General features: G+C 43.6%; 3 protein-coding genes and 1 long non-coding RNA gene across 7 annotated transcripts in view; 2 read left to right on the top strand and 2 right to left on the bottom strand.

The window, feature by feature from the left end:
• The window catches only part of LOC147319981 (vacuole membrane protein 1-like), a 51,384-nt gene extending 44,327 nt beyond the window's left edge, over positions 1–7,057 (bottom strand). Inside the window, exons 1-3 of one of the 2 annotated variants that reach the window (XM_086307748.1) lie at positions 6,916–7,057; positions 5,337–5,436; positions 5,097–5,238 (exon numbers count right to left, since the gene is read on the bottom strand). In XM_086307748.1, the coding sequence (XP_086163874.1) occupies positions 5,097–5,238; positions 5,337–5,424 (230 nt within the window). In that variant the 5' untranslated portion in view covers positions 5,425–5,436; positions 6,916–7,057. Of the gene's footprint in view, positions 1–5,096; positions 5,239–5,336; positions 5,590–6,915 lie in introns of those variants that run through there. The other variant, XM_086307747.1, reaches the window with a different exon arrangement.
• On the top strand, positions 870–12,156 carry LOC147319980 (uncharacterized). Of its 2 annotated transcripts, XR_015131188.1 has the most exons (9): positions 870–1,512; positions 1,651–1,726; positions 1,840–2,056; positions 5,829–5,865; positions 9,165–9,221; positions 9,496–9,625; positions 9,739–9,785; positions 10,110–10,170; positions 10,245–12,156. It is a non-coding gene; the product is annotated as an uncharacterized LOC147319980 (long non-coding RNA). The 2 variants fall into 2 exon arrangements; XR_015131187.1 differs by having other exon boundaries at positions 9,496–9,785.
• A 292-nt stretch (positions 12,157–12,448) lies between these two features.
• On the top strand, positions 12,449–14,499 carry ptrh2 (peptidyl-tRNA hydrolase 2). 2 transcript variants are annotated; one of them, XM_086307390.1, is made up of 2 exons: positions 12,449–12,595; positions 12,961–14,498. In XM_086307390.1, exon 2 carries the CDS (start codon positions 12,970–12,972, stop codon positions 13,477–13,479), a length of 510 nt encoding a protein of 169 aa, XP_086163516.1. In that variant the 5' UTR covers positions 12,449–12,595; positions 12,961–12,969; the 3' UTR covers positions 13,480–14,498. The 2 variants fall into 2 exon arrangements, with proteins under 2 accessions (XP_086163516.1, XP_086163517.1); XM_086307391.1 differs by lacking the exon at positions 12,449–12,595 and adding an exon at positions 12,726–12,747 and having other exon boundaries at positions 12,961–14,499.
• Positions 14,500–16,524: 2,025 nt separating this feature from the next.
• cltca (clathrin, heavy chain a (Hc)) overlaps positions 16,525–21,098 on the bottom strand; it is a 34,784-nt gene continuing 30,210 nt past the window's right edge. The window contains exons 24-30 of the mRNA XM_086307746.1: positions 20,735–21,052; positions 20,343–20,474; positions 20,133–20,243; positions 19,878–20,048; positions 19,568–19,789; positions 18,051–18,126; positions 16,525–17,773 (exon numbers count right to left, since the gene is read on the bottom strand). Of these exons, the coding sequence (XP_086163872.1) occupies positions 17,640–17,773; positions 18,051–18,126; positions 19,568–19,789; positions 19,878–20,048; positions 20,133–20,243; positions 20,343–20,474; positions 20,735–21,052 (1,164 nt within the window). The 3' untranslated portion in view covers positions 16,525–17,639. The remainder of the gene's footprint in view (positions 17,774–18,050; positions 18,127–19,567; positions 19,790–19,877; positions 20,049–20,132; positions 20,244–20,342; positions 20,475–20,734; positions 21,053–21,098) is intronic.

The raw sequence follows: 21,098 nt of genomic DNA, 5'->3' as shown, positions 1-21,098 counted from the left end.
AGCAGAAAGACAATGTTTAATAGGGAAAGTTTGACGCCAGAGGGATCGTCAACAAGGACGTTTAGTGAAAGGAAAGGATTTCAACTTTGGACAAGAGAGACATCTGTTGGAAGCTAATCAAATCACCGCAGGTCTTCACCCATAGAGGCCGTGCTTCCAGATGGTGAACACATCCGAGTAATATGCAGCCTATAAAAGCACGTGCTCGGCCATAAGTGCCGTTACTGTCACCTCGTTAACATGTGTGCAGTGTTGCCAACTTAGCGACTTTGTCGCTATATTTAGCGAGTTTTCAGACCCCTTAGCGACTTTTTTTCTAAAAAGCGACTAGCGACAAATCTGGTGACTTTTTCTGGTGTTATTGGAGACTTATTTATGACGACTTTTTGACGTGAAAACGCGGATCGCTCTTACTCTCACCAAGCAGCGGTGCTACCGTGGGCACCTCACCCGTGCCAAAGCGCTCACGGGCGGAGGACAGTCCTCCTCAGCTGCTGTCAGGGCAGGAGACGTTCACACCTGTGCGTCCAAACGGCAAATGAATCGCGCATGAGCGAAGCCGCTGCTCCCGCACTGACTGTAACGCAGTCAGGTCTTCTTTTACTGTTGTTTTGTGGATCACAAGCTTTAAAACTACTTATAAACACACACACACAGTAACTCCACCAGAGCGCCTATTTCAGGTCACTTTTGCCGGTCCAGGCCTGGATAAAGGAGCAGAGTTGGAATTGTGACATTAAAAAACAATAATTGCTAAAAGAAATTTAATTCGTAGTTCTAAATAAACTCTAAATGCATTTAGGACGTTTTTACTCACTTTGTCTCTTCCACGATGTTATTTCTCTCTCCAACAGCGTAGGTTACAGTTACATTAGCATGACCAATTATGCAAATTAGGCGATGACGTCATTTGGCGCCTTCTAGAGACTTTTAGGACAACCAATAGCGATTTTCCTTACTGAGGAGTTGGCAACACTGCATGTGTGGAGGGGAGAAAGTATTCGAGCAACTTAATACAGAGCAGAATGAATCCAAAGCAGAAACTCTCGCGACAGTCGCAAAGACATTTATAGACTTTGAAAAATAAGTTATTATACAGACGTTCACGTACACTCACCGTAAAAAGATAATGCTCACGTGTTTATTTTGAATGTTAGAATTAAACGTTTTATGAAAAAACTAAACGACAGAAGCTAACTATGCTATCATCAGATTTATGGTTGATGCTAAGCTAACCTTGTTTGTTTGCCCAGTGACCAGGACGTGCACATCTGTAGAAAAGGTTGGCTAGCTGACACATTACAGTCTGTGCGTTTGTTAAAACCGTTTCTTTCACATATTTACTGCCCAAACTGACACGGAGTGAACAGAAGCGCATGCGCGCTGGTCCCAGGTGCAAATAATTAGGGTTGATTAAAGGAAAAGTCAGAGTAGCATGAAATTAGCCCCCAGTGAGAAGGTCAGAGCAAACAGTTGTCTCCATGTGCTGTCGGCTTCACTCACTTATTTCAGGTACTGGAGCACACCACATTAGCACTGACATGGAAAACTGGCTCTTGTAGCTAATTAGAGGTTAGCTAATAGAAATAGAATAGAATAGAACTGGAAGCATTCTAATAAACTCAGAATTAATCCATTAAAAATACCTAGGGGCAGCTGCCTGTTTGTGGAAGCCATACCTCTCCAACTTCAATACAGCGGTCGGAGATGGATGTCGCTGTTTTACGTATGTTACTAAAGACCGGCTACATTTATAGCCATTTAACATGTGTGCATGTATATTTTCACATCTCTTTTTCTTATGTTTTTCTTCTCCCTCATTTTCCGACTCACCTCCAGCCTCATCTCTTTAACTCAAGGCTCTGACAGTGAGCTGGCTAAACAACAACAGCTGGTCACAAGCTAACATTAGGCCAGTTAATGTCCAACTGTGTTACACCCACTTCAAAGAGCAGCTAATTGAGACTAACAGCAGCTAACGCGAAGCTAACAGCAGCATTTACTGAAAAGCTCAGAATAGCTGCAACACCTCAACTCCAGATCACATCAGTCAGAAGTAAGTAATCCACCGGCACACGATTCATTTGACAAAGTTTAAAGCTTCACAGTAAACAACATACTGACAGTTGAGGTAAACAGTGAACTGACAGCCTACGCTTACTGCAGACGAACAGTGATCGTTTGTCGTACACCTGGTAAAAAACAGAATTCAGTGATCTGCAATTTGGTGACATCTAACGATGAGATTAGGATTTAGTCCAGGTTTTACTCTTGGGCTGTGTTAGAGTATCTTTGCATGATTTAATTTGCCTTGAAGTTTAAACCGTAGGTGGGTGGGGCTTATGTGTGTGCCATGACAGTATCGAGGATATCCCGTCTTTGAAATCACACACATCCAAGAATAGAAAAAAACACTGCAAATGTGTTTTTATTAAGACCAGAATTTCCATTCATTTGACCGTAATGATTTCTCACCACATGCCCTCCCCTATCCTAATCCTGCATTGTTTCACAAGCTACCTACATATTAAGAACAACAAGTGCATAGCCACAAGACAGGACAGTCTGTTGCCTTGAGGACTCCCACATGTTGTAAATTACAAACCGCTTTTAACAACATCCAGGATAAACCTCTCTGCATGCGAGTGCACTAAAGCCCTAATGTGTTTGCATGTGTGCTGGGGAGTAGCAGCTTCTCTCAGTCACAGCGCTGCTCGTGGTGCTTGCGGCTCACCACATCCTCTTGTAGTTTTAGAAAATAAACACGTTGTCCTGACACGCTTAACCGCAAAGGCCCCCCTGAGAGTACACTCTGACCTTCTTCTGGGTTCTTTGTTATTAGGTGTACAAAGACACGTTTTCCACCACAGGGAACATGCTGTCAAGACAAATTCTGACGGAGTCTGAGCTGATGTTGTTGCTTTGTTGGTGGGATCATGCCAGTGTGTGTGGCGGAAAGACTTTCTTGGTAGAAAGGAAGAGGAGTGCAAAGTGAAAATATATACACATGTAAACAGATCCTGTGGTGTTTTTGTTGCACTGTGCTGAAGACTGAAGATAGAACAACAGTTAACTGAGACAATCAACGTTACATCTGATCTGGTGGTGTTTATATCCTTCTTGTGTAAGTGAGGACTGCATAATGCTGCCTCTTCCTCTTTTTGTGCAATGAAAGCAGCAACTGTCACTATAAATAATACTGAAAAAACTACTGCTTAAATAGGACAAATCTATGTGCTGATTTCCCAGTGAAACAAACTCACAGGACATAAATGTTTCAAGTTTTTTCTTTTATTCGTCATTAACAGCTGAGCAGATGCAAAGAAGCTATACTGAAACGGTTTGTGCATTGTATCTTACTAATTCACCAAAAGTCTAATGTTACCACGTTGCCTGTTTTAACATTACAGTGGGGCAAAAAAGTATTTAGTCAGCCACCGATTGTGCAAGTTCCCCCACTTAAAATGATGACAGAGGTCAGTAATTTGCACCAGAGGTACACTTCAACTGTGAGAGACAGAATGTGAAAAAAAAATCCATGAATCCACATGGTAGGATTTGTAAAGAATTTATTGGTAAATCAGGGTGGAAAATAAGTATTTGGTCACCTCAAACATGGAAAATCTCTGGCTCTCACAGACCTGTAACGTCTTCTGTAAGAAGCTTTTCTGTCCCCCACTCGTTACCTGTATGAATGGCACCTGTTTGAACTCATCACCTGTATAAAAGACACCTGTCCACAGCCTCAAACAGTCAGACTCCAAACTCCGCCATGGCCAAGACCAAAGAGCTTTGGAAGGACACCAGGAAAAGTATTGTAGACCTGCACCAGACTGGGAAGAGTGAATCTACAATAGGCAAGCAGCTTGGTGTGAAAAAATCAACTGTGGGAGCAATCATCAGAAAATGGAAGACATACAAGACCACTGATAATCTCCCTCGATCTGGGGCTCCACGCAAGATCTCATCCCGTGGGGTCAAAATGATCATGAGAACGGTGAGCAAAGATCCCAGAACCACACGGGGGGACCTGGTGAATGACCTGCAGAGAGCTGGGACCAAAGTAACAAAGGTCACCATCAGTAACACACTACAACGGCAGGGAATCAAATCCCGCAGTGCCAGACGTGTTCCGCTGCTGAAGCCAGTGCATGTCCAGGCCCGTCTGAAGTTTGCCAGAGAGCACATGGATGATACAGCAGAGGATTGGGAGAATGTCATGTGGTCAGATGAAACCAAAGTAGAACTTTTTGGTATAAACTCAACTCGTCGTGTTTGGAGGAAGAAGAATACTGAGTTGCATCCCAAGAACACCATACCTACTGTGAAGCATGGGGGTGGGAACATCATGCTATGGGGCTGTTTTTCTGCCAAGGGGACAGGACGACTGATCCGTGTTAAGGACAGAATGAATGGGGCCATGTATCGTGAGATTTGGAGCCAAAACCTCCTTCCATCAGTGAGAACTTTGAAGATGAAACGAGGCTGGGTCTTCCAACATGACAATGATCCAAAACACACCGCCCGGGCAACAAAGGAGTGGCTCCGTAAGAAGCATTTGAAAGTCCTGGAGTGGCCTAGCCAGTCTCCAGACCTCAACCCCATAGAAAATCTGTGGCGGGAGTTGAAAGTCCGTGTTGCTCGGCGACAGCCCCAAAACATCACTGCTCTCGAGAAGATCTGCATGGAGGAATGGGCCAAAATACCAGCTACTGTGTGTGCAAACCTGGTAAAGACCTATAGTAAACGTTTGACCTCTGTTATTGCCAACAAAGGTTATGTTACAAAGTATTGAGTTGTATTTTTGTTATTGACCAAATACTTATTTTCCACCCTGATTTACCAATAAATTCTTTACAAATCCTACCATGTGGATTCATGGATTGTTTTTTCACATTCTGTCTCTCACAGTTGAAGTGTACCTCTGGTGCAAATTACTGACCTCTGTCATCATTTTAGGTGGGGGAACTTGCACAATCGGTGGCTGGCTAAATACTTTTTTGCCCCACTGTATCATTAATGTTAAAGCTCTTATTGACTGAGCACTCGCTCATGAAGCCACAGGCAGGAACAGATCAGAGACAGTGCAGTCTCACCTCCACGTCCAGCCTTTCAGGGTGATCAGCAGTTCCAGAGTGAAGTAGTGAAGCGTGAGCAGAGGTTTCTTCCATAACACGAGGGCTTCGCGCTCATCCGAGTCCGTCTGTCTCCCGCCATCCGCAGGGAGCCCCGAGTCTTCTATCATTCAAGAACACACACAAACAAATGTGGGCGTGCAGGAGAACCATTTATATACTGGTTCACTTATAGTGTCATTAAGCATTTTTAGACTTTACCTCCCAGCTCCCCATTTTGCTGCTCCTTTACACCCAGTCGCCTCTGAAGCAGTTCACCTTCGGCCCCACACTTTGCCATCTCATTCATCTGGAAGGCGTCCTGCTGAGACAAGAGACGGGCATTGAGCGCAGCGTCGCGCATGCTGATCTGCTCGCCAGATCTGAAAGCGCTACTGGTCCCAAACAAACACAGTGTCGCTTTCAATAACACGGAGAACCCCCGAATATTTTCCACTCTCAAGCATGTCTCCATACACACTTGCACACGGGGTAAACAGCTGCAGAGCGCCAGTAACCCAGTCAGGCCTGTGCATGACCTAATAAGTACCTTAATTAGCGCTGATACTGGGAGCGCATGCAAATCTTGTTCATTTTTCTGTGCAGACAACTTTTGAGAGGTTTCTCCCAATAATCTTCAATATGTTTAAATAATAGATTTAACGGTGTAAGACGGTGTTGTGCTTCATGCTTCCTCCCTTCGTTTGTTCACAGGAGATCCACGCACCTCCGTGCTCGTGCCTGCAAGCATGTAAGTGTGTCACTACAGAGCCTCGTGTCTCTCAGGAATCAGTGAGCATCAAGATGGGGACTCTGACACTGAGGTGTGCAGCTCACCATCTGCTGGAATTGCCAGTTCCTCTTGCAGACACACACATACTCTCAGAGCTTAATCCCTCTTTCTGTGCCCTAGCTGTGCACCTCTGGCTGTTTAAAATCTGCAAAAATAAAACTGCACAGCACATGCTTCCCAGATGAATGTGAAGTACATAGTTTGTGAGACTTCCACTCAGTGCTTGCTGAAGGTTCAAGGACCTGAACACAAACGTATGTTCAGCATTGGAAACACGCTTCCTGATCGCTGAAACAGCTCACACTGGCAGCTGTGAATAGTTGGCAGGCTATTTTGTGCTACTGAGATGTTGCACACCAAAAAACGATGTCCTTCTTATACATAAAGAACTGCACATAGACTCAGTGGCAGATTTCAAACCTTCAGGACATGTGCTCATTAGAAGCACTCACTCAATGCTGCAACAAATCATTTGCTTGTTTGCACATGAGAAAACAGAGCCTTGTCCAAGAACCATGCTATTCATCATATCCTGTGAACAATCCCGACAATAGAAATCTGTGCCAAACCGGTCTGTTTGTGCAAAACATGAACTTTTGCTGCCACAGATGTGTGCTTTATTCTGCAGAACAGCTATTTTGTTCAGGAGTTAAACTGCAAACTGTGCGTCACAGCCAGCACCCAGTAAACAGTTTCATAACGACACTTCTGCTTATGTGAGGCTCATAGCACAGCGCTGCTCCAGCGCCTGATTGCGCAATCGCTTCTACCAAAACAACTCAGACCTGTTGAGTAACTGCGAGGGACAATGAGAAATCCAAGACAGAGCGCACACACTTCCAGATGAGAAATCCAATACGGTGTAATCGATTCACACTTTTGTTAGACACAAATGAGAGCTGCACACTGGAGACGGGTTATGGACTGAGTGCAAAACAAAAACAAAGGCCTTAAATATGACACCAAAGTCTGTTGTAGAAATGCATGATGCACAGAGAGGAAACTCACCGTTCAGCTGGAGTCTCGTCTGCAATCAGCTCTGAGCTTGTAGAAAACAAACCCTGCGGTGGAGCCCCAGTAGCAATGTAGGGCAAGAGCACGCGTCCCCACGAATTGCATCATAACTCGAGTGCAGGGTGTGGTGATGAAGGGGGCCAGTGAGGGATAGAGCAGTGATGCTGGGTTTCTTGGGGGGGACACACAAACACAGAAAGAGGGAGAGATTTCATCTTTTGCCTGGTCAAACCTCCAGAGAGGCAGTCTAATTAAGACTCTATAAATAAGTGGATCACTTTCCTGGAGCGCACTTCTAACACGTCTCAGTCCTCTGCAGGTTTCACATTGAGGATGCATGAACGGCATCGTGTCAAATTAGAAAAAAACAACTCCAAAACTAAGGACATTGCAGTTTTCAGGTCATTAGTAGAGCCCTCAGCTGTCCGCTGGCGTGTCTGAGTTCCTGTCTCATCTCATTTGCCAGAGTTAAAAGAAGAAGTTGTCCACTCTTCTCCCACAGGTGGAAGGTGTTTCTGCGAGGGCTCGAACACAGTCCGGGTTTACTGTCTCCTGGGATCTTGTTAAGAAAGCGGAATGATGGGAAGATTGCAGAGCAGGTGTCATTTACCACCCGACCGCACGACATGTGATGTTAAAATGACAAAGTACAGCCTCTGCCTGGACGTGGTAGCTCTGAGTTCAGTTATAGTCATGTCAGAGGTCATTTAGTTCATATTTTAAAGAAGCACAAAAACATTATAATAGTTTCAAATGAAAAGTTTTTCCACAGAAATGTATTTGGAGATTTCATTTGTACACGTAGACCTCCGATCTTTGTTTCCTAATATGGAACATATTTGTGTTCTTCATTTGTCTTTGTGTTTAAATCACAATCTTCGAGATGAAATATTGTCTGTTTTACAAAGGTCTGATGGGAAATACAAGCAAAATATCAACCTGTAATACTGTGCTCCTTAGTACTCATCAAACGAGCTGGATGAAAGGCTTATAGTTACACAATCCTTCATAACACAACGCTGTCACGTCTCAGCTTGCAGTCTGATTTCAGTGATGTGGGCAAGTGGACAGGATGTAATCTGATTACTGTCAGATCATGTACAGCTGCTTGTAACAGAAACTAGCTGTTTTGTTCAATAGGGGGCAGTGTTACCTTGAAGTTTAAAAACCTCACTGGGCTTACTGGGGAAGTCCCAGGATTATGTTATGTCTGTATTCCCTGTGCGGCAGTTAATGTCACTTAGAAAGTGGGATGTACCGGTTTGATTAGCTCTCCGTGGGAAAGCAGAGACATGTTTGTTTGTTAAACTACATTTTAACCTGTTAAACCTCCAGCATGTTTAAAAAAGCTGATACCTGGAGATTCAGCAGGATGATGCAGGAGCTCTTCAGGAGTGATGGAGAGAAGCAGGAAAGCATGTGAGTGCTAAAACAGGGCGCAAATATTTGCACTTGTTTGACAGTATATGGCACCTGTTGGTATAACAGCTCGTGTCCTGGTGTGTGTGTGTAGTGAAGTGGAAGCGATCAGGAGAAGACTTTCCAATGCTGTAAGCAACTGCAGAGAGGAGAAGGAGCTCTGCTGGAGGACGGGCCGATACCTGGAGAGAAGATAACAAAGATAAAAAAAGAGCTTGTTATATTAAACCTTAGCAGCTAAACTAGACTTAATGGCAAAGAAGGGACTTTTATATACGCACTGTTCATGGGCTGTAGTCTCACAAACTGGAATAACGCTGTGCACGTCACTCCTCTGTGGAACATTTCAAAATAAGTTATGTCACCGCTATGATGACATCGTCGATGATTGACTGTGAATCCAGGTCACAGCAACAGGTGGAAATAAAGAGAAAACTCTGGAAGCAGGAATATGAAAAAACATTAATAAGAGAAATGGTGAGAGGCATGCACAAGTGTGTCCTTTTTTGACTTCAGCCAAAAGACATCGGGACAGACGCTGTTTCACCTTAGAGTTCAGGCCTGCTCACAACCCTGTGACCAGCTGGCCACTGTTAAACGTCGCAGATTTCATTGATGTCAAAAGCAAATCACTGATTGGAGGCAGAGAATCAGCGGCTGAGACAGAAAAATGAACATCTGCCTGCTGAGGCGACGTCTGGGTCTTCAAGTATACTTGTTGTAACGATTTAACACCACATTTTGTCTCTAACGGCTGGAGTCGTGTAAAAGCTGAAAGAATTTCCAGCTAAGTCAGAAACAGTCATGCTCTGCTCCTCTTTCAGCTGTATTATCTCAGAGGGAAAGGTCAGAAAATGAGGTCAGCTATGCAGAAACTGAAGGTAATTTTGTTTCAAATTGCTTCTTTGACCAAATAGCACATTGATAGCTGTAGCAAAGATTTTCTGTGTCCTGTACCACAAACTGGAGGAGATAGTCTTACATAGTAAGGATGAAGAAACACTGAAGGTATGAACAGCTTCATCATCTTTCGGATGTCACGTCTGCTACGAGTCTTTTTGCTGTCAGAGACGAGTTGATTGGAAAGTCAGTCAGAGACTTAAATATGAATAAAGTTTGCCGCCTGCGCTCAAACGTTTCTTCTTTTGTCTGCAGGATCTAAGAAAGGAGCAACGAGAGTTATAGAAGCAGCTGGATACCAGGCAGGAAAATGAACCTGTGCAAGCAACGCGATCATTTATGCTGGTTTAAAAAAGTCTCCGTTACTCAGTGACACCTTTAACCAGTAACTGACATGAACTGAAACTACTTGCAGCACGCTGCAGTCTTTGATGAGCAGATCTCAGTTTCTATATTACACTGACTTTTCTCCCATCTGTCCGTTCTTCACTTTCACAGAGCTGCACTGCGATTCCAAGAGGAGTCCAGGAGAAACACAGACTATGGTAAACATAGCACAGCGTCATTGTTTAGCATCTTTATGGAAAATGTATTTAAAAGCAGCTTCGCCGCTAGCTCTTCCTCGCCTTCCACTCTTTGGGAAGTGCTTCCTTGCGTTTGAGTGCGTCCACTTTAATGACTGTTTGCAAACAGAGGGGTTTACAGTCCTTAGTTTTGCAATAAAACTCACATTTTAACGGTAATGAATTAACATCTCATATCTGTGGGTCATGACTGGGACTATTTCATAACGAGACACTGAACATTCCTGCGCAACCATAACACGTATTGCCACAAGCTGCTGATTTTGTGCCTTTGTCTTTGCACAGATGCCACAAATAAGATACAACATCACAACATTTGGGCACAAAATGAAAAGACAGAGATGAGGTACTTAACCGCACATCACACTAAAACAGGTCCCTTGTGCTTTGCTGATTTGAGTATTGTGTGTTTGTGCTTAGTTGGTGGTGTAACTGTGTCAAGGTCGTGTGGGGAGTAAAGTTAGGAGGCTTCCTCCTCGGTGTGCTCGTTTTGGTGGCCTCTGTCTGCGCCACTCCGCCTCCAACCTGCGGGAATCCGACTGTGCAGCACACAGCGTCCATCCTGTTTGTTAACAACTAACTGGAATTCATATGAGTCTACACGCCACCTAACGCAGTAGCATTAACATCAGCCAGTAACGGGGCTCTCTCATCTGTGGCTCTCTTCGTGCAGCGCTCTGTCGTTGCTTTCAAGTTAAATAAAAGAGTAAAAAATTGGAAAACTTAGACTTTGAAGGTTTCATTTATTTATTTTGTAAAAGTATGTTGAACCTGAGCCTGTTGAGACACGCAGCACTGAGATCCTGATCAAGGAGGCTCCCCGGCTGTGTTTTCTCTGATGTTTGAATGATTTTTAAATGGCACTTTCATACTTTGAGTAATGTCTGTAATTTTGCAACAGTGCTAACCACCGTGCTGCCGTGTTCAGTTCAGTTCAGTTTTATTTTACGGCACCACATCACAAAACTGTTTCCTCCAGGCGATTTATATTGTAATGTAAAGACCCTACGATGATACGGCGAACACAGAAAACAAAAAAACCCAACAATAAGATGACCCTCGAGTGTTACTCCAAACACTGAAAACCACTGGATTCCACTTGGCGACAACAGGAAGGAAATTTATTTGATGCAAAGGATGTTGAAGATGGAGCTGCCAGGCAGGCAGAAAGAGGAAGACCACAGAGAAAGCTCATGGATGAGGTAGAGGAGGACATGCAGAGGGCTGGTGTAAGACGGTTGGAGGGGTAGGGTGAGATAGAGGCAAAGGATCTACTATGGTGGCCCATAATGGGAGCAACTATAAAAAGAAGAAGACCCTCTCTCCTTAATAACATCCTAACTCTCCACCATTCAAACCATTTTAGGACACTCTTCCATATTTATATGGTCATGTATTTGTTCCATTAATATGCTAGCTTTCACAACACTGATTTGAACTAACGAGGCTTTAGACTGAAGCATTTATAGCTGCTTCAGTTCAGCTGAAATAAGACGTTATTTCTGAGGAACACATGAGAACATTTGGTGATTTCAGTCTTTAATAAAATATCAAATATTTACAAAGTATTATCTGTGACACACCCTTCAGATGGGTGAGTTTCATAGTGTGCTTCCTCCCTCATTTATGTGGCGTCAGTGAATCAAAGACCTGTGCAAACTATCACAATGTTTTTGGTGATGACATAACAAATTGGATTTTTGCCACCACCTAAGTTCATTCTGCACATTAAGCTCCTTTGTACGTCCATCGACATCTGCATACCTCACTTGTCTTCACTTACTTATTTTTGTACTTATTTATTTATCTTGTTCCTTCAACCTAACCTGGCATTTGTGTTTGGACAGCAGAGGAAGAATTTCATTGCACAGAGAAATGCTTCTGTACACGTGACAATAAACACTTTGAATCTTTGAATCCTGAACCATTCGAACTATGTCATATTATTTCTTATATGGATCATCTAGCTTTGGGTGTCTCAGACATTATTAACATCATCATACTGTTGGGTAAATATCATATCCATTGTGCTAAATCGAGGAACTCGACGCCTTCTTTGTTTTATTAATGATTTAAAGTTTTTTTTTTCTTTGCTTAAAAAGACTAAGAGCAAATATGCCAAAAATATTTATCAGGGCATTGCCCGTCTCCTGCTATTTTGACTTATCTTATTTTATTTTTTCATTGCTCTCCTTTATGCAAAATTTAAATGCCTGCCATATGAATCTTTTCTGTTTTGTTTTTAGATTGTATTTTTTTTCTATTATTCATAATTCCTCATTGTATTTGTATTGTTATCACTGTCATCGTCTTTGAGCGTTTGTATTTTCAATTGCTCAATAAATTAAAAAAACAAAACAAACAAAAGCTGTGCAAACGAAACCGCTTCCTGTTGGCTTAACGACGTCAGCAGATGTGTTTCTGAAGAACATGCACGCAGTTTGGTTTTTGTTTAATTGGTTTTCGTAATTTTTTCGGTTATTGATTAAAGAAAAAGCACAAGTTTACTTCAGGCTAGATAAGAAATACCTGGGGAAATGTTTGGTTACGGTAGTTAAAATAATAATTTTAATAAAAATTAGTAATAAATGAAATATAACAAGGAGATTGGATAGGTACAGTGTATAGTTTAAAAGAGATTACGATGGATAAAGCTGGTACATTTCATGCAACTTCGGAGCATCGTTAACAAAGACGAAACAGCTGTTGTGTGACGTCATCACAGAGCGACGGGAAGTGAGGCAGAAGACGCTTCTTCTTGCCGAGCACAGGTATGAAATGTGACCGGTGTGGTCCTGCTGTTTCCTCCTTTCTTCTACCGTGTGCGTCTGTTCGTGTCATTCTGAAGTCCTGCTTTTCAAACGTGTTTGTAACCTGGAGGCTCAAAGTCAGCGAGTGTAGCACGTGAACAGCACGTGAACCAGTGAGAAAAACCCGCCTTCGAACCTCTTTGAAGCAAAGTTCCCGAATTACAGCGCAAAATGGAAATTTGAATATGGACATTTTTTATGTTAAAATGGGAAGACTTATTTATTCAGAGACCTCCTCTGGAGCAGTTACAGTGTATTTCCTGTGTGTGTGTGTGTGTGTGTGTGTGTGTGTGTGTGTAGCCCTAACCTGTTTCTGATTTTTCCAGGTTTAAAGTATGGACTTGTCGTATGGCCCCTTGGTCTTGGGTGTAGCAGCTGGCCTTGGCTGTGGGCTCCTTCTTGGTTGGCGCCTTGGGGCCCGCTTTGGCGCAACATCCAAAAGTCTGTTGAAAGGGAATGGCTCTGGAGAAGCAAGCGTGATGGGAGAAGGAGGCGAGTTCAAAATGATTCTGGTGGTCAGGAATGACCTAAAGATGGGCAAAGGGAAAGTTGCTGCCCAGTGTGCCCATGCTGCTGTGTCGGCTTACAAGCAGGTCCAACGCAGGAACCCTGAGCTGCTCAGACAGTGGGAATACTGTGGCCAGCCCAAAGTGGTGGTGAAGGCGCCTGACGAGGACACCCTGATTGACCTGCTAGGCCGCGCCAAGGAAGTGGGACTTCCCGTTAGCTTGATCCAGGATGCAGGAAGGACACAGATCGCACCGGGCTCACGCACCGTGCTGGGCATCGGCCCGGGCCTGGCCGATCTGATCGACAGTGTCACTGGAGACTTGAAGCTCTACTAGAGATCCAGCTTTCAGCTGAGCTACCAGGAGTTTTATTGCAGGGCTTAGTTCAGTAATGACACATTTGTACTTTTACTGTGATAGCTCAGTGACACGGAGCAGTTCTTCACATCAACGGGACGCTCAGAAATATGATGATTTAATAACCTTTGTCCAAATTATGTACTGCTAATGAGAAGATTGATTTGTAGGAACTCATACTGTGATGTTGCACTGAAGCAGCAGAGCAGCTTAAATGAATGTAACATCACAATGGTGCTGAGACTCAATGGCATTTATTTTTTCCTATAAAATAATGTTTTGGGTTTTTTTTAATTTTTTTTTATTTGTAACTAGAAAACTAATTGATGGGGTGCTGCTGATGAAAGCCACAGTTAGAAAGCAGAGGTGGAGGTTTTACAGAACAGCAGTTCAGAAAATCACCTTATTTTTAACATGTTTAAAATGAGAAAAGCTTTTGTCTACACGTCAGTCATGAGCTGGTCAAATTCTCTAGAAGGTAAAGAAAGATGCGCTGACTAGAAAGATGTCACGCTATTAGTGTTCGTAACGCTGCTGTATTAAAATCTGCTTCGTATGAAGCCGTTTCAGTGTGAAACACTTGAAATGTGAGTTTAGAAAAGTGACAAAGACAATTGGATACATTCATGTAACTGAGTTTAAGGCTACAGATCAGAGCCATGTGTGTAAATACAACCAATGTTTCACTGTTGTGCTACGTATTTAAAAATTCCAGCCCTGATAACGTTTTGCGTCTGCCTGCCCACTTTTATGAAACACAGTAACATCTGCTGCCACATCATTAGGTAGTCTAACGTGAGTGCAGTCATGTTGTCTGAGCACCGCGATTCTTTGCTTGACCTCGTGTTTTCCGGGTCGGGAAAAGACGTTCACGTTTTAATCATAAGCAATGTTTCTACACTGTAAAAAACGAAGGTGACACTTTATTATCCCACTACATCAAGGTCAGTTACAGTGGGGCAAAAAAGTATTTAGTCAGCCACCGATTGTGCAAGTTCCCCCACTTAAAATGATGACAGAGGTCAGTAATTTGCACCAGAGGTACACTTCAACTGTGAGAGACAGAATGTGAAAAAAAAATCCATGAATCCACATGGTAGGATTTGTAAAGAATTTATTGGTAAATCAGGGTGGAAAATAAGTATTTGGTCAATAACAAAAATACAACTCAATACTTTGTAACATAACCTTTGTTGGCAATAACAGAGGTCAAACGTTTACTATAGGTCTTTACCAGGTTTGCACACACAGTAGCTGGTATTTTGGCCCATTCCTCCATGCAGATCTTCTCGAGAGCAGTGATGTTTTGGGGCTGTCGCCGAGCAACACGGACTTTCAACTCCCGCCACAGATTTTCTATGGGGTTGAGGTCTGGAGACTGGCTAGGCCACTCCAGGACTTTCAAATGCTTCTTACGGAGCCACTCCTTTGTTGCCCGGGTGGTGTGTTTTGGATCATTGTCATGTTGGAAGACCCAGCCTCGTTTCATCTTCAAAGTTCTCACTGATGGAAGGAGGTTTTGGCTCAAAATCTCACGATACATGGCCCCATTCATTCTGTCCTTAACACGGATCAGTCGTCCTGTCCCCTTGGCAGAAAAACAGCCCCATAGCATGATGTTACAATAGGTCTACAATACTTTTCCTGGTGTCCTTCGAAAGCTCTTTGGTCTTGGCCATGGCGGAGTTTGGAGTCTGACTGTTTGAGGCTGTGGACAGGTGTCTTTTATACAGATGATGAGTTCAAACAGGTGCCATTCATACAGGTAACGAGTGGGGGACAGAAAAGCTTCTTACAGAAGACGTTACAGGTCTGTGAGAGCCAGAGATTTTCCTTGTTTGAGGTGACCAAATACTTATTTTCCACCCTGATTTACCAATAAATTCTTTACAAATCCTACCATGTGGATTCATGGATTTTTTTTTCACATTCTGTCTCTCACAGTTGAAGTGTACCTCTGGTGCAAATTACTGACCTCTGTCATCATTTTAAGTGGGGGAACTTGCACAATCGGTGGCTGACTAAATACTTTTTTGCCCCACTGTAAATGCAGAGCTCCACAAAATCCCCTTCAGCAGCCTACTTGTGCATGTTTCTGACTGAACTGCTGGACACACACTCATTGCGTGACATCCCGACATAGCGTGGGATGACCTCACAGCCCGGTGCATCTGGCGTTCACCTGATAACAGGTCCTCCACTTTACAGATGACTGCAGGTTCACACTGAGCACCTGTAACAAAGGAGATCTCATGGTGAACGGTTACGCCAGCAGCAATAATATCCAACATGACCATTTGGCAGAAGGTCATTGATGGTCTGGAGAGGTTTATCCTTGGATGGCCAAACAGACCAGACTTGCTGGCCAGCAGTACCCTGACTGCTGTTAGCTACAGGCATGTACCTCTGAGACTGCCTGCCAGACCTTTAGATGGTGCAGTGGGATCCTGCTGGTATGGACAAAGCTCGGCCTCGCGGCCAGCGCGTTCCTCTGACATGAATCCAATTAAAACCTATGGAACATCGGCTATTTGTGCATCTGATAACAGCATAGAATTTCAAATTGAATGTTATTAATCGGGAGCGGATTTGTAATTTAAGTGGTCCCTTAGTATTTTTTAAGCAGTGCCGGTTTTAGTGTATAATAGCTGAAATGACTTGCATAGAGCTTTATTTTACTATAGCACCCCCTAGAGGCAAAACATGACAATATATTCGCAGCTGGGTGGCATATTGAACATTTATAGCAGTACAAACCGAGCACTTAGCCAGCCACAGAAAACGAAATGTCTCAAAACAAACAGAAGAACATTCAGGGTCGTCCAGTAACGTGCGCAACGTGTTCCTACACATTTCCTCTCTTCAACAAAGGTTTCGTACTGCACCTGCATCACGTTTGGGACTTCAGATTTAGCAATCACTGATCGTTACTGTTGTAGTAGAGACAAAAATATATGTCACTCTGTTATCACCCCCATCAGAACTGTGAGAGTTTGTTACAGCACATGCAAGACACGGTCACACTTTTCTTGACAAACAAGAAGCCTTTATTTTATTTTTTAAGTGGAAAACAAAACCGCTGTTTCATTCATTATGATCCTGATTATGCACAATCAAGTATCTTAAGTGCACAATTTAAATCTAAGGTAATTGAGATAAGAATATAAGTTCAAAGAGTTAATGATTGATTTCCTGTATACACACACACAAGCCTTAAGAAAAAAAACCTTCACAATCCCACAAGTGTTGTGATATTGTTTCTGATTTAGAGGAGTTCAACTTAACATTCAATCTAATCAAACAGGAGAACAAAGTTTGAAAAATGTCTCCTGCAGAAACAAACCACAGCATAGAGGGGGGGGGGGGTTGTTAGTCGAGCACAAACAGGTCTGCAGCCCCTCCTAAGGTGGAATCGTCCCACATTAAAGCCGTGTGTAAAGCACATAGACATGTCATAAATGTTTTTCTGCATAGGCTTTGCTGGAAAGAACCAAACTTTCCTGTAAATTGTACGTAAAATACTCTTCTGGGATTTTCTTCATCAAACCAGCCCTGAAGTTTGAGTTTGGGGCATTAATGGGACAGCGTAGTGTTTCAGGATTGTGGGGACGGAAGCAGCGGCCATGTGTCTGAATATACAATAATTAAATGCATTTTACAGTCTGAAAGAAGAAGCTGCTCACGCACATCAAAAGGAAGAGGCTCTACATTATTTCTTCTCACTACAGAGTGCAAACCAGATGCTTCACAACAGACCTTTGTGTGTTTGTGTGGTTTTCTTTTCTTGTTTTGGAGAAGACCAGCTCTTCCCACAAACCAACCCTCCCATTGTACATAAACCATTTCCCATTCAAATAAAATAAACATAAGAAAAATTAATGTAGTCAATACGGAATGTGAGGAAATTAAATCTGTGATTCAAACCTTTCGTTTGACAACAGAACAAAAACTGAGTCCTTCATGGCAGTTTAAGGGGGGTAAAGAAAGGTTTAAAAACAAAAGAAAGATGAAGACGAGTTTGTTGCTGTTCTCCTCTCCCTGTTGAAGGCAGAGCGAGAGGGTAATGGTGTGGTGAAGGACTGTGGGGGATGGATGGATGGAAGCTCCACCCTGTAAGTGGAGATAAGGAGCTGGGGTCTTTACATGCCATAGCCGAAGCCTGGCTGAGCTGCTGGTTGACCGTATCCTGCGGGCGCCTGGTAGCCGTAGCCATACGCTTGCTGAGGGGCCACAGGGACGCTTGGGCCTGCTGTCAGCATCAGCTGGGGTGTTCCTGCGAGCCGACACACAGAGGAAACATGTCACACATGCACATTTGTTTTTGTTTCCTCGTTCAGATTTAAAAGCTTAGACTGGAAGCTGGTTTTATTTTTATGTCATCAGAAGTATAACAACAAGTTAAAGCCAGGTTTTCAGGACCTTTCATGACTTAAAGAATTCACAGTGATTAAACCGAGTGACTACAGAAGACCCTGGAACCACAAAGTGAAAGACGAGAAAGCAAAGCGTTCTCCTGGATACTGATCACGATAAGTGGATGTTGAGGTTACCGTAGACGATGGGTTGCGTCTCTGTTGCCTGCTCCTCCTCTTTCCTTACAGACTCTGAGGTTTCAAGTTTATCTACCTGCAAACAGAATACATGAATACATTTAGCAAAACGCTGAAACCCTTAAAAATGAAACTTACACGGTTCAAGGTCAGGAAAAAAAAAGTAGGGGTCAACACACGATCTCTTAACAATAATGGACTCTTGCAGCAGATGGTGCGAGCCCTCAGAGCCCCGAGCTCAACGATACGTGTCAATGTGGGATCACATGAACCCACAGAGGCAACTGAGAACTTCCAACTGCAATAAAAACGTTAATAAAGTGCCATATTTTGCATGATTTTAAAAATACAACCATTTATGACATCCTCAGTTACGTTTAGTAGCAAAAGCAGTTGCCCTTTATTTCTTAATAGTCAACTAATGAAACGTGAATATCAGTAACGGCTTCTGCAGTCGAAAACAGCAGTCGTTGTTTTAACATCTTTTTTGGGCATAAATGCTGAGACTGGGGTTGCTATGATGGTCCAGTGTTTCCCTGCTTCTGCCTCACAGAGGCAGGAAATAAGTCAGTTCCTGTCAACCAGCAATATACATGAATACAAGTGAGAGCAGGAGGAACCTTTCTGAGCAGTGAGTCAGATAACTGCTAGCAGCAATATGCAGAATGGACTTCTACGGTCCAAAGGGGAAAGCAGCAGCAGCTGGATGCATGTTGTTTCTAAAACACAGCAATAAAGGCTTCCTCAGCAGTTTACTTCCACACCCCGTGTGCACATTCAGTTTGTCCATGCAGTGTAACAAACAGCAGCCCTTTAATTAAAAGCAGTGAGACAAAGCTGCTGAGTGTCTCATGCTGTATGTGTCACACTGCTGCAGCAGTAAGACTCAGCTTATTTAGAGGCGGAGCCAGGTTACTTCAGGTGCTTCCTATCGTTCAAAGCCTTGTGCATGAAGCTGGGCAAACCAACAGCCTGCAGGTTTGTATGAGCAAGACTTTTATTTGGTTAACACACATGCATCAAGTCCCAAGCATCAGAATGCAACACAACTTCACAGGAATGCTTCAAATCACTGCGTCGACGCCACTGAACAACATACTGAATAATAAGACTTACTTACATGCTACGGCTATACCAAGTTTTGTATTACAGCCTATATGGATAGTTGCCCAACAATTACAAAACCAGTTTGACCGACTGATCAGTTTTTGAGTGCGCAAAGAGCATTAGAGCTAAAACCATGCACACTCCAGGCTGCAATCTCCTAAACTGAATGCTGATCAAACACAGAGCTTTAAACTGTCACCTGTTCCTTAACTGCATCAACCTGAAAGAGAAGAGGAGCAGCACAGAAGATGAACATTTAAAAAAAACAAACTGGCAGAGGCGGCTGGAGATGCAAAGTAATCAGACAAAATTGTGCAAGTTTTATTTCACTGAGGATTCCTCGTGTGCCAACGTGTCCTCAGATCTTTTGAGTGACCATCTAACAGGAAACCCGAGAAGAGCCGACTCACCTTGCTGAGGTACTCCCTCATGACCTGAATGAAGTACGGCATAGAAAAGTCCATGATGTTGTGCCTCCAGGAGGTCTCCAGCACCACATCAGGTCGTAGCAGATCGTAGCAAGTGAACAGGCAGGCGGCAAAACACTCCTTCTTGTTCTCCTGCAGGAACCAGGACAGCAGCTCCTCTGCCAGCTCTGTGTCTTTGGATTCTGAAGCATACTGCATGGCATCCTGCAGAGCGAGAGGCAGCACACACAGGGTCAGGAAGAGTGCAACACACCTGCTTACCTTAACCTGAGCACTCAAACGGAAGGGGCACCTTATAAAGCTTGTCCTTCTTGCAGAGCTCTACGCTCTGTTTCCAGCGGTTGTTGCCCTTAAACAGGTAGGCAGCGATTCTCCTGAACTCAATCAGCTCGTGCTTCTCCAAGCGCTGGGCCAGTGAGATGTTGTCAAAGTTATCGTAGGCATCTATTGATGTTCTCAGTGCCTAGCAGGAGTACGCAGAAAATGAAAGCGTGAGGTGGGTATTTTTGAAATAACAGAAGATTGAACTAAATCCACAGTTACTCACCTGATAGTCCTCCTCTGTGATGAAGAGGTTGTTAAGTGCTTCGTTGACCGATTTGTTGTTGTGGTTCTGTACTGACCGTAGGTACGGTTTGACCAGAGGCAGCTGTTTCACCTGTTAACACACAAGTGCGCTCAGTGCTCAGCCCAGTTTGAACCACAGAGGAAACCAGCCTGATGCATCTGAATCATGATGACATGGAACAACATGTACCTTGGTGAAGAAGTTGACGGCGCGTGAGTGGTCCAGTCTGGGGGAAAGCACTATAAGCAAATCGTTCAGTAACAATGGTTTGAACTCCAGATAGAACTGGATGGCTTTGTAATACAGCTCCACGTTGGCCACCTACAGCACACACAGAAGCAAAGAAATGATTTCATGCTTCTAAACAAATCTGTTTAATAAAAACAAAACACTGCATTAGGAGATAAATGTATTGGCTTCTGTTTTTTGCAGACTGCTGGAAAATTGTAATTAGCTTGACTCGTACCAGACCAGCCAAGATTTTACTGCTACATTAATGTGACACAAACGGTCAACGTTGTGCATCCTTGTTGGGAAGAAAAAAAAACAAGTCGTGATTGTGATATCCAATTAAACTGTACCTTGGTGATGATGTCTTTGAACTGGCCCTCCTTCCAGGCATCTGTCGGGTGGTTCATCATGGTGATGATGGCGTTGTCGTACTCCTCGTATTTGTCATACAGGAAGACAAGTTCGGCCCACAGGTGAGCCTGCTCTGCTGCTCTCAGGACCTTTGGGATGTTAACTCTTGACCAGAAGAGCTCCAGATGCTCCCTCATCTTCTGGGGCTTGAACTTGGAATAGAGAATGGCCAGCTCTGTGAACATCCCCATGTGAGCACGCTCCAGGCCCAGGGCGGCCTCCAGCATGGTAATCAACTCCTCAAAGTAACCACGGTCCTGAGAGAGAACAACAGCGATGGGAGGTCGTCAAATGTTTGCTCAT

Source organism: Aulonocara sp. 'chitande type north' Nkhata Bay, linkage group LG10, assembly GCF_057382095.1.
Source record: "Aulonocara sp. 'chitande type north' Nkhata Bay isolate Kocher_YH1m ecotype deep benthic linkage group LG10, A_spYH_male_GT1.1, whole genome shotgun sequence".
Classification (NCBI taxonomy): domain Eukaryota; kingdom Metazoa; phylum Chordata; class Actinopteri; order Cichliformes; family Cichlidae; genus Aulonocara; species Aulonocara sp. 'chitande type north' Nkhata Bay.
This window is presented reverse-complemented; position numbering and strand designations above follow the sequence as displayed.